Source organism: Calonectris borealis, chromosome 1 (genome assembly GCF_964195595.1).
Source record: "Calonectris borealis chromosome 1, bCalBor7.hap1.2, whole genome shotgun sequence".
NCBI classification, from domain to species: Eukaryota; Metazoa; Chordata; class Aves; order Procellariiformes; family Procellariidae; genus Calonectris; species Calonectris borealis.
The window spans coordinates 86242374-86261616 of NC_134312.1; the positions used below are offsets into that span (position 1 = coordinate 86242374).

At 42.6% G+C, this 19243-nt stretch overlaps 1 protein-coding gene across 1 annotated transcript in view; it reads left to right on the forward strand.

Moving 5' to 3' along the window:
• Window positions 1–19243, forward strand: part of LOC142088637 (ephrin type-B receptor 5) — an 84903-nt gene that overhangs the window by 49859 nt on the left and 15801 nt on the right. The window contains exons 5-6 of the mRNA XM_075164140.1: window positions 5465–5620; window positions 7780–8118. Coding sequence (XP_075020241.1) covers window positions 5465–5620; window positions 7780–8118 — 495 coding nt within the window. The remainder of the gene's footprint in view (window positions 1–5464; window positions 5621–7779; window positions 8119–19243) is intronic.

A 19243-nucleotide genomic window follows, 5' to 3' on the forward strand; every position in this document is an offset into this window, starting at 1 on the left:
CGGCTTAACTGGTGTTGGTTATTTGTCTGAACTTCTTCTGCAGACACACAGTAGAGGTGTTTCAGAAGAAGCTGCTCTTGTTCAGGCTTTCTCTGGGATGGTCCTGAAATGGTAATGTTCACTAAAGCAAAACACGCTAGTCTTAGTGATGGTGGGCTTGCTTCAGCTTGGGTATTTGTGATGACTGTCTCCAGTGAGCACAGTAGTCATCTGCAGAGATTGTAGGACCACAGCAAGTGGACATGATGCCATGATCTGCATTAAGAAGGGAATGTAAGGTACACAAAAACTGAAAAATCTCATGGTGTGAAAAAAAGGATCCTTCAGAAAAAAATGAGAGATGAATTCTGTCTGTGTGTGGAAAGACAGCCTTAGGCTCACTGTAACTGCTGGAATAAAAGGAGGTGGCTTTTGCCTATTTAGATTGCCAGGGGACTTTTTTCTCTTTCCTCCCAACTTGACCTTTGATATACTATTTATAGAGTGACTGGACTGAGGCAATGCCAGCAAAAGCTCCATGTCATGGGAACAATTATTGTTGCCATCTGTGGGCTAAAGTCCTGAGTGCAGTGAGCTAGCATATCTTAGGCAATTTTGGAACGAGAGAAAGTTGCTCGTGAACGTAAGCAGCTCCCTGACTTGATGCAGATGCAAGGCTCAGGGTTTAGGTGGAAGCAGAAGGTGTGCCATAGCATCAGTCCCTGCCTGTGAAGGCCATTCTTTAGCTACATGGAGGCCAGTTAGTGACTATTGTATTCAGTCCAGTCTTACGGGCCAAAATTGCAAATGTAAAATACAAGTAACTATGAATTTTAGGTCATAGTCTTTTTCTCTTTTTTTGCAACTATCTTTTCATTAGGAAGGTGGGGGAGGTGTGAATCATGGCTGCAAATTTAATTGCTGCAAATCAGCTTTGCTTGTGGTATGCTGTATGATTTCATTTTGCTGTTTTTCATCTGGAAGTAGAAATACCCGGGGGCAGAATGAGAGTTTCAAAGCATGATCCTTTCTCTGTATCTGCCATCCCTCCTGGAAATACCAGCGTGAGATTATAGGTTTATGTAGTCATTAATTTTTTTCAATAAACAATATAAAAATAATCATTGCGGAGAGATCTTTCCTCCTAAATTGCTATGGATTCCACTCCATAGTTCTTCAGCTGCCTTATCTGTCATGTGAGTTGAATTGGGCGGGTGAGTCTCTTCCTTATTGCTTTTCTTTACGCTTTTCTCTGTCTCCTTTAAATTCTTTTCTCAGGTTCCTCCCTCAGAGGGAACCTGCCAATCCTATTCTCCTTTCACTTCTGAACATCTGAAATGAGATGTAGCCTAATGTCAAGAACTTTCCATTCATTGCTCCCTGTGTACCCGCAATCATGTATGTGGTTAATGATTGGGCAGTGGGGCAACCAAGACCACAGGGATCTATCCAGACATTTTAATTTGCATATGTTTAAGGGAAGTCACAGAATGGCTGAACTTGGCAGAGACCTCTGGAGGACATCTTCTCCAGCCCCGCCTGCTCAAGCAGGGTTGCCTCAAGCAGGTTACCCGTGACCACGTCCAGAACACTTTTGAATATCTCCAAGGTTGGAGACTCCACAACCCCTCTGGGTAACCTGCTCCAGTGCTCGGTCATCCTCATGATTTCCTTGTGTTCAGAGGGAACCTCCTGTGTTTCAGTTTGTGCCCATTGCCTCTGGGCCTGTCACTGAGCACCACTGAAAAGACCCCGTCTCTGTCCTCCTTGCATCCTCCCTTCAAGTATTTGTGCACATTGAGGAGATCCCTGCAAGCCGTCTCTTCTCCAGGCTGAACAGTCCCAGCTCTCTCAGCCTCTCCTCCCATGAGACATGCTCCAGTCCATTAATCATCTTTGTGGCCCTTTGCTGGATTCTCTCCAGTATGTCCATGTCTCTCTTGCACTGGGGAGCCCAGAACTGGACACAAGACTCCAGGTGTGCCCTCACCAGAGCTGAAGGATCACCTCCGTCGACCTGCTGGCAACACTCCTCCTAATACAGCCCGGGATACCATTGGCCTTCTTTGCAGCAAGGGCACATTGCTGGCTCGTGTTCAACTTGGTGTCCACCAGGACCCCCAGGACACTTTCTGCAAAGCTGCTTTCCAGATAGTCAGGCCCCAGCATATACCAGTTCATGGGATTATTCCTCCCCAGGTGCAGGACTCTGCACTTCCCCTTGTTGAACTTCGTGAGGTTCCTGTCAGCCCATTTCTCCAGCCTGTCGAGGTCCCTCTGCATGGCAGCACAACCCACTGGTGTATCAGCCTCTCCTGCCAGTTTTGTATCATCAGCAAACTTGCTGAGGATACACTCTGCCCCATCATCCATGTCATTAGTGAAGATGTTGAACAGTATTGGACCCAGTATTGGCCCCTGGGGTACACCACTAGGTGCTGGCCTCCATCTAGACTTCATTCCGCTGGTCACCACGCTCTGGGCTCAGTTGTTCAGGCAGTTTTCAGTTAACTTCACTGTCTGCTCATCCGGCCCATACTTCATCAGGTTTTCTATGAGGATATTATGGGAGACAGTGTTGAAAGCCTTACTGAAGTCAAGGTAGTCAATATCCACTGCTCTCCCCTCATCTACCAAGCCAGTAATTTCATCATAGAAGGTTGGTCAAGCCTGAGCTCCCCTTTGAGAATCCATGCTGGCTACTCACTGTTACCTACTTGTCCTTCATGTGCCTGGAAAATGTTTCCAGGATTAGTTGTTCCATCATCTTCCCAGGGATCAAAGTGCGGCTGAGCTGCCTGTGTTTCCCTGGGTCCTCCTTCTTGCCCTCCGTGAAGATAGGAGTGACATTTGCTTTCCTCTAGTCCTCAGGCACCTCTCACAGTCACCATGATCATTCCAAGATTATCAAGAGTGGCCTCAAAATGACATCAGCCAGGTCCCTCATGGATGCATCCCATCAGGGCCCATGGAATTATGTAGGTCCAGTTCGCCTAAATAATCTCTCACCTGATCTTCTACCAAGAAGAAGATCTTCCTTGCTCCAGACTTTCCCCGGTCTCTGGGACCCGGAGTTCCTGAAGGCCAGTCTTGCTAGTAGAGGCTGATGTGAAGAAGGCATTCAGTACTTCAGCCTTTTCATGTCCTGTGTCACAGGTCCCCTGCGCCACCCAGCAGTGGGCCCACATTTTCTCTAGTCTTCCTTTAGCCACTTACGTACTTATAGAAGCTCTTCTTGCTTTTGACATCCCTTGCCAGATTTGATTCTAGATAGGTTTTGGCTTTCCTAACCAAGTCTCTGCAAGCTTGGACAGTGCCTCTGTGTTCCTCCCAGGTTACCTATCCCTGCTTCTACCTTCTGTATACTTCCTTTTTATGTTTGAGTTTAGCTAGGAACCTCTTGTTCAAATATGCAGGCCTCCTGGCATTTTTGCCTGAATTCCTGCGTGCTGGTATGGACCGCTTTTGCACCTGGAGGAGGTAATCGTTGCACATTAACTAGCTTTTTTGGGGCCGCTCTTCCCTCCAGGGCCTTATCCCATGGGACTCCTTCAAGCAGATCCCCGAGGGGATCACATCTGCTGTCCTGAAATCCAGTGTTGTGAACTTGCTTTTTGCCCTGCTCACTCATCTCAGGATCTTAAACCCCTCACCTCATGGTCACTGCAGCCAAGACTGCCTTCAGCCTTCACATCACCAGTGAGCCCTTCCTTGTTTGTGAGCGTGAGGTCCAGCAGGGCACCTGCCCTCATTGCCTCCTCTATTGCTCGGGTCAGGAAGTAGACACTGATGCCTTCCAGGAACTTCCTGGATTGCTTATGCCCTGCTGTGTTGCTCCTCCAGCAGATATTAGAGTGGTTGAAGTCCCCATTGAGGATCAGTGCCTCTGAATGTGAGGCTACTGAGAGCTGTCAGCTCTCAGCTCTGTTCAATTTTTCACATGTAAGCATCTAAGGCTACCTGAGACACCGTGGTGTAGCCAAGACTTCCACTCAGGGCTAGCAGATATGACATAGGAACAGTAGAGGACCCAGCACTTACTGGAATGCCATCTGGATGACAGAGATTGGATACCAGGGGCCTCTCAAATGTATGGGCAACTGAATTGCTCCTTGGGTCTTTGCTTTAGTTAGATAAGCAACCTACTCTGTTTTTCTGAAGTTGTTTATTTGTTAAGAGAGATGAATCAATGGCCACTCAGCACCTATGTGGGTTAGAAACATTTCCAAATAATTGTTGTTGGCGGTGGGAGCCTGTAAGTACAGTAAGTAATAACCAGATGGGTAATTCTGTAGCTTGTGGTGTGGTATTCCATTTTGGAACATTCATTAGATACCCTAATTTCATATTAACACCTGTATACAATATTCTTCTTTTACACATTTTTCTTTTTTTATATAACTTTTTACTATCCATAATCCTTTGTATTGTTCTGCTTATGGTCATCACTAGGACAGTTCTTCTCTTGAGTGTGCCCTTGTGTCTTTTGACATCAAACGCTTATCTGGGGTCTCTCTAAATGTTTCCCATTCCCTGTAAATGCTCTTTATTGCGAAGTTAACTAACCAAATGTCAGTCCATAAATGAACTTTCACCTGAACTTGTTAGTCCATACAATCTAAAAGAGCTGTATCTACTTACATAGAAAATCAGCTTTAGAAAACTGACATAAAACTTATGTAAAAATTGTAAAAGCTTTATCCTAGCACTTCAATGTAACATCCAAGCACCTATCCAAGTTAGGTAATTCGGTGTAGCATCTTTGCCAAACCTAGAATATGCCATACTCCCATACTGTTAATAAGTTATTATTTTTTCATTTTCTTTCCCTGTAGGATAGATTTCTGTCCTTGTTTCAGCTTTTTGCATAGGCATGTTCCTATGCATTTGTAGATTAAATTTGACTAAATTACAAGGCTTTTATCCATTATTGGAAAGTTTCCAGACCTACAGGAAAAGAATAGGACTGCCGATCTGAGTGCCTGCTCCTAATTTTGATGCAAAATCAGCCATAGTAGGTTATATTACTTTAAGCAATGAAACTGTTGAAGGTAGCATAAAAAAATCCATTTTTGTGTCTCTGTTGGGTGGGGATAAGGAGGTGTGGATAATACCTGTAACTGTTATGGCTATTTCCAGACAGATCACATGACTATGCTCTTTGGCTTCTCCAGTGCTAAAGTTCTTTGAGTGAGTAATGAGAAGACAATTATTTCAGATGGCCAAAGCTGTCTCTGGACTGGTTCTCTTTTATCTGCCAGTGAATCAATTTAAGCACCTGTTGTATATAATAAAATAAACTGTTTTGAAATTACAACTTTAACAATACATGCTCCATAAAGCAACAAAACCAGTAGTAGCTACTCTATGTAATAACTTTTTCCTACAGCAGCAGCACGAGTTAAATGTAAATAAAATTGCATTGTTTCTGGAATCTGAATTAATGACTTTCCTGCTTCTGCCTCTCTCATTTTCCTTCTCTTAGCCTGTCCCCTTGGTTTCTTTAAAGTATCTGTGGGAGATGACCCCTGTCATCTATGCCCTGCCCACAGCCATGCTCCACTGCCAGGATCCAGTGAATGTGTGTGTCAGAACCGCTACTATCGATCTGCTTCGGACAATTCTGATGCTCCCTGCACTGGTAAGTATTTGGATGAAGTGTTTGAAAGCAAGAAGGGCAGTTAATGAGAGAGAATGTGCCTGAATGATTCAGGGGAGTTGCAATTCATGTCTTCTCATGATCTCTGAAATAACCCAAAACTTCCCTTTGCTCCTTCAGTTGACTGCAGGGTATATCCACTCACTGAATGTAGATGAGAAGGCAGAAGTGTTCCCACATACTTTTTACCATGTTGATACATTGGTGAAACTGTGTTTTGAGAATACTGGAGTGTTGCAATACTAGATGCCCAGAAATGAAAAAATGTCAAATTTTAGATGACTCATGCAACCTTAAATAAGTCCACTGCAAGTATGCATAAGGTGCAACTTTTAATCAGAGAATAATATACTAATTTCTCATTAAACGCTAAGTGTTCAGTGAAGGAGTTAACCAATATTTTCTTCCCTTTATCATTGAAAGTGTGAAGACCATATTTACCGCACAGAATTAAAATTCTGCAGATTTTATTTATGGGAAAATAATTAATTTTTTCATTGGCTTCTCTGTGGTTCTCATCAGTTATGGCTTTTCACAGTCATTGATGATCAATATTAATAGGTCAAGAAAGAATAATTAGATGCAGAAAATGAAATAGGGTTAGTGATTAGCATTCAAAAATATACTTTAAATAATATATCAAACATCACCCTTGAACTTTGTGGAAGTGACAGGGAAAAAAATTAACCTCCTAAAGCATCTTTCAAACACTTTATGGCTCTGAAGTCACACACTCAGAAATCAGGAAACGTGATTGTGTTTTTTTTCTGTAATCCCTTGCTTCTTATACTGCACAGAATCCAAATCCATCTTCAGCAGCATCAAGCAATCTTTACTTCACAGGGATTATTTTTCCTGAGCAGTTGTCTATCCTTTGCGTTGACTATGATAAGAATCCTCAGTGAAAACTAGTATATGATCATGCAATTAAGTACTATATCACAATGCAAATGCTGAGTGGCCCAGTTAAGATCACAAAAGAAAATTTAATTCTGACATTTCCTGATGTACAAATGCTTCATCTTGTCAGGAATACATTTTTTAAACAGTCTTCTGTGTGCAGTTTTCCAGCATAATTTATTTTTTTAACAACACCGGAAATGTGGGTCCCCAGGGAAATACAGCTATTGGAAACACTCAAATGTTCCAGCAATGAACTAGATTGCAGCCGGAGAGATCCCCCACAAAGACCTCAGCCACCTGTACTACTAATAGAGGGTGTCATCCTTTATATTGATCTATTGTCGCTAGACAGAGAGAAGGCTTTGCCCATAGTTTTCATCGATATTTGTTGACTATAGAGTAATGGTCGGAATGAGGATTCTTTGATTTCATTACAGTCTTTGGAGGGAAATGTTCTGTAAATCATGTTTCCCTTGCCCCCCTCTGTTACTGAACTCAGCCTCTCTGTCCCTGCCCGTCTTGCTTTGTGTCTATGCCCAGGTTTAGCAGTGCAGCACTGTTGCATATTTTTACTTATCTGAGCTTTTCACTTTCTAGCTCCAGTGTCTTGTCCCATTCTTATCCCCATGCCATCTTCTCACCCTTTGCATTTTCCTCCTTCTCTTCACTGTCTCTGTGCCAGCAGGGGAAGTGTTGGATGCACAGAATGGGCAGTTTTTCAGCTGTCAGAGTTTACTCCCGATGCCATTCAGGAATCTGGCTGGCAGCAGGAATAATCATAGGGAAAGTGGTGTTCAGTTTCTGCAATAGATGGAATAGGCTAACTCAGAGTTCAGAGATATTAGGTGCCAAAGGAGAGAATTAGAGGTCTCAGTAGAGACAAATCTTTACTAAGCTTGTGCAAAATTTAAAATTTCGAAGACTTGGAATGTCCCTAAACACTGGCTGTTCTTTTAGGGAAAAGTAAAAGTCACACCCTTGAAACAAAGACCCTTCTTGTTAACTTTGCTTCTCTAAAATGTGATAGTACAGTTGCTCCTTCGTTTATATAAGTGTATGTTTGATGTAGAAAGAATACGTTTTTCTTAGCCTTGTTCAAAGAACCAACTAGAGAAGAGTAAGAATGAAAAGAAAAAGCAACTTGTTTTTCTGTTCTTTTTCCCGTGCTTTGTCTTCTCCCCTCCCCCACCTCTCTCCCATTCTTTCATGGGATTTTGATCTTTCATTCTGTCTTCTAGGCATCCCCTCTGCTCCCCGTGACCTTAGCTATGAAATTGTTGGCTCCAACGTGCTCCTGACCTGGCGCCTCCCCAAGGACCTGGGTGGCCGCAAGGATGTTTTCTTCAATGTCATCTGCAAAGTATGCCCAACAGGGTCCTCAGGGCCATGCGTGCGCTGTGGGGACAGCGTACAATTTGAACCACGCCAAGTGGGCCTGACAGAAAGTCGCGTGCAAGTCTCCAACCTCTTGGCCCGTGTGCAGTACACCTTTGAGATCCAGGCTGTCAACTTGGTGACTGAATTGAGTTCAGAAGCACCCCACTATGCCACCATCAATGTTAGCACCAGCCAGTCAGGTGAGGTGACGCCTGCATCTGAGTCCCAAAATCTCCACTTCTGTCTCTCATTTGATTTGCTTTTATCTTTTGAATCCTGGAGCTTTGTCTTCTTACTTGTGTATTGTGCCTTTTTTTATAGTGCCCTGCTAGTTCCATGATTTCACTTCTGCCCTTCTCATTCCTACTTTCTCTGAATGGGCTTTCCTTTCTTCCCTCTTAGCAGAAAAACTGAGTTTAGCAGCTGGTGTGGTTGTATATAGAGAGGAGTTGTTGGGGCAGAAGCTGCCCTGGAGAAGATGGCAATGGGAGATGTAGTTCTGTGTGTCAGAAAAAGCATGTTGCTTCGTTGTGCAAGACAGGGGACACGATCAGGGTTTGACGGGGATTTTGTGAGCATCAGCTTGCCACAGCAGCTCTTAGAGAGCATTTCTTCATTTCCTCTTCACCTTCTCTATCTCCTACTCTTCTCCATTTCATCTTCTTATACTTAAATCAAGCTTTCTAGCATTTTTCACCTATTCACTTTTCTTTTTTGTCTTTCTATGTTTTGAGATACTCTGGTTTTCCATCCTTTCTTGTTTCTATACACCACCTTCCATTCTCCTAATTTCAGTTCATCCTCTAGTGCAATTTAACAAGTGGTATTGAATGTTTCATCAAATCTGTCCACCTTTGCCTTGATGCATATCAAAGTAAGGAAGTGGAAAATAGAGAGACAGATAGGCACTGTCTAAAGATGAAGATACAGTTAAAGATACAGATATGTATATGTCTTGTCATACAGTATGACAAGAAAGAATGTATACAACTATATTTACTCATCACCTAAATATACATGACCCTGGGATGGCATGTGTTAATACTGTGCAGTCCTGTGGTCACAGAAGGATATGAAAACTACAGCTTTTACAATTCCTGGAGAGGTGTTAAATGGAATTTTGACAAAGGATCCAGAAGCAGAATCACCATTCCTATTTTACAGAAATTGCTCTGGGTTCTTCCACATGCCATATATTTTATTCTACCTTGTTCTTGCCTTTTCAACCTTGCTGTTCTGATAAGTGGTCTTTGAATATTTTTCTCCTGTCAATAGGAAACAAGGATTTCTCTTGTTTTTACATGGTAGAAATATTAAAATATGTTGTACAGTTGTATCAAAGGTGTTGTGAACCTTGTAACTAGGAACTAAACTGCAGGGGTATCTAAACTAAAATACTAATGGCTTATGTGGGCAGTCAAAGGAAGGGGAGAGATTAAAGAGTTGAAGAGTAGGTCAAACTCATGGATAGCATACAGAAGGCTTATATGTATGGAGGAAAATGGAGAACAGCATCAAGCAAATTCTTATTTTCTGTAAATATCGTATACAAGGACTGGAGCTGGAGAGAGCCATGTGCATACAGGCATACAGTTCTGCTAAATGTCAACAATAAGAGACTGGGCATATGTTGTTCTTTACAAGCACGTATAAGCTGGTATGGAGAGGAATTGTACACAGCTTGTTTAAGAGGATATAATGAGGAGTAATGTGATCAGGAGGAGAAAGAGGGGGAACAATTTGAACTGAGTGACAGAAAATGTCTGTAAACATTTAGAAGTGTGTAAATGTTAAACTCAAACAAACCCCTAGTGAGATTCTACAGTGTAATTGTGGAAACCGCTGCAAAACAAGGTTTCGGTATAGCTCAAGAGAAATGCTGCAAAACCAGATAGAGCATCATGACCTTGGTTAAATCATATCTTTTCATTTCTGCCTCTGTGCTATGGCAAGAAAGGGAATATATATACACCCCAAGTAATTTCCTACTGTTAGCAGATGCCAGGGGTTTGACAACGTCTGTTTCTTCCCTTTGAAACATTACCTGGCAGGCATTGAGTAGCAGAGCATGTTTAGGATACCCAGTCTCCTTAAGAGGCTGGTTACAAGTGGGTGATCAGTTTTTGTTTACAGTAAAAGGTACGGTTGAGTAGTTTGTATGGTAGTTCCAGGCAGTTCCTTTGGCTTCTGCTGGAGGCGGGTGTGTGTTCTATTAACATCCTAAAGAATTCTCTTTCTTCATGCCTCTCATCTCAGCCTTCTTCATCTATATCTGAGGTAATTTGATTGAGTAGCTGCTTTCTTCTCCATCTGAGGTAATTTGATTGAGTAGCTGCTTCCTCCTCCTGCCTGGAATCACCAAATCTATCCTCTACTTTTACTTCTGTTTGACTTTTCTGAGCACTCCTGTTCCTCCAGGTGTCTCTTAGTGTCTCTGGGTGTGTTGGGTGTGTTGAGTGTCTCTCTTGTGCACTGAAGCAGTTCCAGGGGAGGCCAACTTTCTTAAACAGCAATGTGTACTGAATGGCTTCTTTTTGTGTTTGTTTTTTTTCCTTGCTCTTCCTCAAGATTGTTAGGAGTGAGCTTGAGATGAGCTGCCCTCGATTCATAGTGACAGCTCATTCTAACAAGGCCCTGCTTCCTCCATCACCTGACCTGTCTCATCCATACCCCCTCCTTTCGATCCCTTCAGCAGCTTTTCACTTTAGCATGGCTAAAGTGAAAGCATGTTGTTGTTGTGTTATTGTAACAATTATTATTATTACTATTATTATTATTATACAAGCAGAGATGGACATTTCAGGATCTTATGTTCTGAAAGAGACAAGGAAGGGACAGGAAAGCATGAAGGGTATAAAAAAAGCAATCTGGAGAAAGATAAACTTTCAGAATAAATGGCTGTAGCAAAAATTTTCACTCCATTGAATTAAAGGTGACCAAAGAAAGACCCTCCAGTCCTGGCAGTTTCTGAATATTCTACTTACTCATGCATCAGTCAGAGTTCTCTCACTTCTTCCAGTTGCTGATCCAAAAAATCCTCCTCCCCACTCTCTGCCCCTTTGTTAGAGGTATCTTCGGCAATATTCTGTGCTGAAACAGTTCTACTTTTCTTTTTCTTTTTCCCCTGCTACCTATTTGCTCTTCATCTTTGTCTCCAAAACACTGTTCATATAAGAGTTTGCTTACCCCTAACAGTCTGCTAGCCCTGCTTCAAAGTATGATAGGATCCTTTGGTTACACAATCACATTTTTTGTGGTAGCCTGATTATGATGTTCCTACTCTCCAGCGACTATGTGTTTGAAGACAAAATAAGAAGGGCTGGCACTGAAAAACTTCCTTTAATATAGTAAGACTTAACCTTCTATAGCAAAAAGCATCCGAAACCTCTTTGGATAGTAATAATAAAACCTGTTTGGATAGTAATAGTATGATATGCAAATATGATATGCAAACTACCAGAAGGAAAAACTGTCCAGAGATGAGACAAGAGAGAAAGAAATTGCTCTCAGCTCAGGTTTGAAGTGCTGATGGTGAATACCTAAAGAAGTGTCAGGATGTATAGAAAGCTGTTCGGAGGCTGTTCCAGATAGCATGAACTGCATGAGAAAAAGCTATTATGTAATTGTAGTGGAGTTATGCTTCTTCATAGAGGGGAACCTCACACAAAGAAAGCAAAGAACTCAAAATCCAACCATATTATTAAAAAAAAAAAATTAATCTGACTAAAATTTTAATGATTATCTTAACATCTTCAAGTGTACTTATCAGGGTAAACAAATATCTCTTCTCATGTCTCAGGACAGGAGTCAGATTTTCATTTAACAGATTGTCATAAAACTTTCTCCGTGCACAGCTGTAACTACCTGTCCATTTTTTTTCCTACACCTTCCACTGAAGCATGTAGTAATGTCTGTTGCCAGAGACATGCTACTGAACTTATTCCTTCAGGCAGTTGTTACATTCCTAGAAAGAAGAGGAAGAGATAAAGACAGCAGAGACTTAAATGTTGGAGCAAATCTATGCAGACTTTTCAAAGCAAGTAGATTTTTTTTTAAACTGAATCCAGACATTATGAGAGCTAACGGAGGTATGTGAGGATAAAGGTTATGTGACCAGGTTGACTTGTACCTGTGAAAAGATATGTAGCAGCCTTCTACATCAGTTGGATTCAGAGTGGTGGGACCTGGCAATACCAAAAATCTGTAGAACTGCAGAAATGAAAGCTAGACAGTCTGAAGGCTTGTGTAAGAGGCTGAATGGGGACAAGAACAGTTATGGGTAGTGCCAGGAAAATTAAGAGGACTTGACAGAAGACTTTCAGGTGAAATGGTGTGAGAAGAGAAAAGGAATTAAATGCCAAGTATGATTATGAGATTATGAAGGGAAATGGATGAGTTGCTTGAAGATGTTTGCTTTTCCAAAAGAGACAAAAGAGTCCAGTAGACATAGGTGGCAAGAGCAGGGACACAGGCAAGGCATTTTCTTGATCAAAACAGAAAAGGAATAAAAAGAGAGCTGTCAAAAGCTACATACTACTGTGTTTTGCCAGGCTAAAACCAGCAGGTAAAGCAAGCAGAGTGTGAGCTCTGTGTTCGTTGTCCTCTGAATGAACTACATTAATTTTCAAAGTAACAAGCTGTTTGTTTATTTACGATCTAATTGCCAACCCTGAGCCAACTCGCCTGGGAATTTAACTGTATTGTTTTCTTCTTACATAGGAACAACAAAAATACTCTTAAGGTTTAATTTTGGCCTTAGTGACATTTGTCAACTTTGCCGTCTTCAGCGGATTTGCTCAGTTATGACTGGGGCTTAATAAAAATTTCTGTGGCCACTCAACAAAAAGAAACTATTCCAGTTTCTCTCTTTACTATGCCCTATTTCTGCAGCATGAGCAGAGAATGAATGTGCTTGTTTTCACATTTCAGGTTTCAGCAACTTTTTAAATGAAGACAGAAACTTTTTGAGCAAATAGAAATAGGAGGTGCATAGTAAAATGTGGCATCTTGTGGCATAAAGGATTTTCTCCTCTTTATTAGGCATGAGTGGAACCCATACACAAGAAGTAGTAATAATAGAGGTAAGGGAAGTGAAAATAACTAACTAATTTGCCTTTCTAAAGCACTCTTCATCCACAGAAGTAAAGTACAAGGTTTTGACAGAAGACAGCAGAAGATACTTTTAAAGGATTTTCAGGTATTTAGAGAAGGGGTCAGAATGAAAAAGGAAAAGACGTAGGACGTTTTCAAAATGAAGATAAGATATTAAACACATAAAGAAGGGCATTTCCGTGCTGTATTCAGAATGATCTTCCTTGAAGATGGTATGTGGGAAGATGTGTGGAACAAAGCTAGGGTCTTCATGCCATTTGCTTAGAATATGAGGATAATAGGATACCTGAAGAGGTAATGAAGGAGAAACAAGAATGTGAGAGTGGTAGATTTGGGACTAGTATTAGAGAATATAGAGGCATATTAGAGAACATTAGAGGCATAGCTGAGGTTGATCAGACTATGTGAAATATAATGAGAGAGACTCTGGGTGCTTTCATGAGCTTATGGGGTGAGATGGAAGGGGAAGAAAACCCATAAATAACTAGAAAGAACAAATAGGCCCTGGCAGGCTTTAGTTTGAATCCCAATTAAGTGATGACCTGTGAGTCAGTTGTTTGAACTCCTGTTGTAGTCCATGGATGTCTAGTCCATGGATGTCTAGTCAGTACTGCTGAGTCAGAAACAGAAAATGGCTAAGCTTGGCAGAGACCTCTGGAGGACATCTTCTCCAGCCCCGCCTGCTCAAGCAGGGTTGCCTCAAGCAGGTTACCCGTGACCACGTCCAGAACACTTTTGAATATCTCCAAGGTTGGAGACTCCACAACCCCTCTGGGTAACCTGCTCCAGTGCTCGGTCATCCTCATGATTTCCTTGTGTTCAGAGGGAACCTCCTGTGTTTCAGTTTGTGCCCATTGCCTCTGGGCCTGTCACTGAGAACCACTGAAAAGACCCCGTCTCTGTCCTCCTTGCATCCTCCCTTCAAGTATTTGTGCACATTGAGGAGATCCCTGCAAGCCGTCTCTTCTCCAGGCTGAACAGTCCCAGCTCTCTCAGCCTCTCCTCCCATGAGACATGCTCCAGTCCATTAATCATCTTTGTGGCCCTTTGCTGGATTCTCTCCAGTATGTCCATGTCTCTCTTGCACTGGGGAGCCCAGAACTGGACACAAGACTCCAGGTGTGCCCTCACCAGAGCTGAAGGATCACCTCCGTCGACCTGCTGGCAACACTCCTCCTAATACAGCCTGGGATACCATTGGCCTTCTTTGCAGCAAGGGCACATTGCTGGCTCGTGTTCAACTTGGTGTCCACCAGGACCCCCAGGACACTTTCTGCAAAGCTGCTTTCCAGATAGTCAGGCCCCAGCATATACCAGTTCATGGGATTATTCCTCCCCAGGTGCAGGACTCTGCACTTCCCCTTGTTGAACTTCGTGAGGTTCCTGTCAGCCCATTTCTCCAGCCTGTCGAGGTCCCTCTGCATGGCAGCACAACCCGCTGGTGTATCAGCCTCTCCTGCCAGTTTTGTATCATCAGCAAACTTGCTGAGGATACACTCTGCCCCATCATCCATGTCATTAGTGAAGATGTTGAACAGTATTGGACCCAGTATTGGCCCCTGGGGTACACCACTAGGTGCTGGCCTCCATCTAGACTTCATTCCGCTGGTCACCACGCTCTGGGCTCAGTTGTTCAGGCAGTTTTCAGTTAACTTCACTGTCTGCTCATCCGGCCCATACTTCATCAGGTTTTCTATGAGGATATTATGGGAGACAGTGTTGAAAGCCTTACTGAAGTCAAGGTAGTCAATATCCACTGCTCTCCCCTCATCTACCAAGCCAGTAATTTCATCATAGAAGGTTGGTCAAGCCTGAGCTCCCCTTTGAGAATCCATGCTGGCTACTCACTGTTACCTACTTGTCCTTCATGTGCCTGGAAAATGTTTCCAGGATTAGTTGTTCCATCATCTTCCCAGGGATCAAAGTGCGGCTGAGCTGCCTGTGTTTCCCTGGGTCCTCCTTCTTGCCCTCCGTGAAGATAGGAGTGACATTTGCTTTCCTCTAGTCCTCAGGCACCTCTCACAGTCACCATGATCATTCCAAGATTATCAAGAGTGGCCTCAAAATGACATCAGCCAGGTCCCTCATGGATGCATCCCATCAGGGCCCATGGAATTATGTAGGTCCAGTTCGCCTAAATAATCTCTCACCTGATCTTCTACCAAGAAGAAGATCTTCCTTGCTCCAGACTTTCCCCGGTCTCTGGGACCCGGAGTTCCTGAAGGCCAGTCTTGCTAGTAGAGGCTGATGTGAAGAAGGCATTCAGTACTTCAGCCTTTTCATGTCCTGTGTCACAGGTCCCCTGCGCCACCCAGCAGTGGGCCCACATTTTCTCTAGTCTTCCTTTAGCCACTTACGTACTTATAGAAGCTCTTCTTGCTTTTGACATCCCTTGCCAGATTTGATTCTAGATAGGCTTTGGCTTTCCTAACCAAGTCTCTGCAAGCTTGGACAGTGCCTCTGTGTTCCTCCCAGGTTACCTATCCCTGCTTCTACCTTCTGTATACTTCCTTTTTATGTTTGAGTTTAGCTAGGAACCTCTTGTTCAAATATGCAGGCCTCCTGGCATTTTTGCCTGAATTCCTGCGTGCTGGTATGGACCGCTTTTGCACCTGGAGGAGGTAATCGTTGCACATTAACTAGCTTTTTTGGGGCCGCTCTTCCCTCCAGGGCCTTATCCCATGGGACTCCTTCAAGCAGATCCCCGAGGGGATCACATCTGCTGTCCTGAAATCCAGTGTTGTGAACTTGCTTTTTGCCCTGCTCACTCATCTCAGGATCTTAAACCCCTCACCTCATGGTCACTGCAGCCAAGACTGCCTTCAGCCTTCACATCACCAGTGAGCCCTTCCTTGTTTGTGAGCGTGAGGTCCAGCAGGGCACCTGCCCTCATTGCCTCCTCTATTGCTCGGGTCAGGAAGTAGACACTGATGCCTTCCAGGAACTTCCTGGATTGCTTATGCCCTGCTGTGTTGCTCCTCCAGCAGATATTAGAGTGGTTGAAGTCCCCATTGAGGATCAGTGCCTCTGAATGTGAGGCTACTGAGAGCTGTCAGCTCTCAGCTCTGTTCAATTTTTCACATGTAAGCATCTAAGGCTACCTGAGACACCGTGGTGTAGCCAAGACTTCCACTCAGGGCTAGCAGATATGACATAGGAACAGTAGAGGACCCAGCACTTACTGGAATGCCATCTGGATGACAGAGATTGGATACCAGGGGCCTCTCAAATGTATGGGCAACTGAATTGCTCCTTGGGTCTTTGCTTTAGAGTAAGCCAAATTGCTCATTAGATTCCACTCATTTTATTGACTGGGAGTGGTATTCAGCTGCCTATCATGGGTATCTGCACGGAATATGGACTGAATGTCACATGCCAGAGATGTTCATGGTCTACTGAGAATGGCACTTGGCTGTGCTCTGCATAAGTGGGCATCACCATGTGCTGGTATACTAGTCTGGTCTCTTAAGTTTTTTTTCTTACAGGGAGCCTTCTTAGCTCCCTTCTCTCTGTGATGTGATAACTTGACATTTTAGGGTTGTTTTTTGCATGGAATACCAATTAGCCATCACAGGCGGTGGTTTTTTTGCACTTGAGTCACTGTGTAAAAATGATACATCTTAATGGAGACTTTAACTCACTGTTTGTACCCCTCTTTCAACTGTTTCTTTGGGTCACTGAGGAGGAACATGATAGCTAAAATGGCAGAAATTCCACCTCTTCTCCCAGAAGGGAAGGAGCATGTGAGGACAGAGAAATATTACTGAAATTTGTTTTGTTGTTGAAACAGCTGCAGTGGAATTTTATTTGTCTAGTTTACTCAGCTGCAGTGGTGTGCTTATAAATGAGCCTGTGTGGCCGCTTCACTCTCTGCTTATGTTAAATACAGGACAAGGGAGTATTGGAGCTGGAGACATTGGGAGGGGGAGATATGTTTATGTTAATTCTGCTACTTTGCTCTCAATGGCAACTGTATCACGACATCACTTCAGAAACAGGCCAGGTTCCTTCTTAAATGTGGTTAGGCTTTTTTTTTTTTGTCTGCTGCTTGTATCGGAAGTTTTTCTCAGAAGTCTGCTGCTTTAGTTGGTGGAAGTATTCTCATTTAAACCTGTAATTTACTGTAAAGTCACCTGTTTTCATGCTGACATTGCTCTTCAGCATAAATAAACAGTTCTTCATTCACTGACTTTTACAGTTGTGGGATTACATTCAAGAATAGATGCTGCCTCAACAAGTAGGGGAGAGAATAGATAGCAAGAAACCACCGAAGTGTGACAGCATGAAAAGCATAGCACACTGGGCAGTGGTAGGGGAGATAACAGTAACCTGCCTTTGCATATGGTGCAGGCATATAATGGCAGGCACGGTACATGGATGAAGAAATTAGATTTTGTAAGGCAAATATGAAAGAATAGCTGTAAGTATTTCATCTCTAGTATTTGTGACGAGTACCTTTTCCAAAGTGTTTTCTCTATGGTATTGTACTATAACTGTGGTATGAGTAGTTAACATTGTTATCCATTAGCAGACACCATGTCCCTATACAAAGATTTGTGTTCTTGCTGCGTTGGTTGGTTGGTTGGTTGTTTTTTATAAGCAGCTGTTGAATGCTTCTGTCACTTGGAGTGACTGTCCACAGCATTAATGAAATCTTGCATGGCCTTTTAAGCAATAGATTTGCTCTGCCTTATATAAACTGGCTTTCTTTACTGAGGTGGTAGTGCTACTGGCATGTTCATTCCATTATGTAAAACCTACAACATCATTGCACTTTTGCTTAATATCTTTGTCTAACTCATTAACAGTGTGCCATTGCTGCAAACCTCATCTCTGCATCTCTCAGGCTCAACAGCAAGTTGCCGGTAGACTGGTTTAGGCTTTGCCTTAAGTAGTATCTGCTTATTAGGTACATATCACTGAAATGAGTATTTTTAATACAGCAGACTGCATTATCCTGGGCATCCCCACCACCACCACCCGATTACCCTGAGTGATGGACATACCTGCTTAATAGAGACGTTCTAGAATGCTGCGGCACATGGTCAAGAGATACACACAGTGTAACTCCAGTGATTTTTTTTTTATATGTTTCCCAATATTACTAATTCCACAAGTTGTAATCTGCTTCTGCATACTGTCCATCTGAGTAGAGTACCGTTTATCATCATTGTTCTGGTGCAGATTTTGCTGTGCCTAAATGTACTATGCGCAGTACCAGCTCAGGTCTTTGTACTCTTGGCAAAAGATAATCTGTTGATGGGTAGCTGAAAATTGATAGTACATATTAACATCAGAATGGGTAAGTTTTAACTAAAATACAGGTCAAATGTTGCTAGTTGACTTTAAGTATTCCTTCCAGGTAGGGGAAAAATAGTGTATTGGGAAGAAATAAGAAGGGTGGGGAGAATAATTGTTGGGAGTGGGGAAGAGAGGAATGAAACGAGGTGGAAGGGCAGGAATGGAGGGGAGAATTAATTCTGATCATTCTACAAAATCTTCATTAGAAACTAGAAGGAAGTGGGCTCTTCCCTGGCAGTGTAGCTGTGTATTTAGGTTTGCACCTCTCCCTGTGTGTGCTTTATGTCCCATCAGAAGGAAGTTAACCTTTTCACAACATTAAAATATAGCGAAATCTGTCTTGATCAAATGTTAGCTGACTAGTTAGCCCATTCTCCTCACGTTATCATTTGAATACAGTGTTCTTAAATACGGTCTTGGTTAATTGTTACTGTCTTCCATCCTTGTTGCAACATTGTCATTAGCAGGTGAAGTAGTTGTGCAATCTTGTTTGAAAGACAAGCAATTGTAAGAAATAAAAGGAGTAAGGATGAGAGAAAGCATTTTATTGTTTATACTCTTACATTTTTGTTTCATTTACATTTTTAACTGGTTCCGACTTGCCTGAGCTGTTTGGAGCCCATTTGAATTGTGTCTTTCAGAATAGTTGTATCTTGTTATTAGAAACAATCCTTTTATCTTTTTCACAATTATGAGGGAAGAAAATGCTATTCTGCAGTTTTTGATCATTTGCCAAACGTCTCTGCTTCATTCCTCACATCAAGGAAGTTTATGTCTATTGTGTAAAACCAGGGGACTTAGGTGGCAACTTTTCATTGGCATGCTTTTTCTGGAAAATTTAAATGGTGCTGAAAATGTTACTTCCATTAGGAAAATGAGGGTTCCCTAGCTGCCTACCTGGAGGTTTCTTGG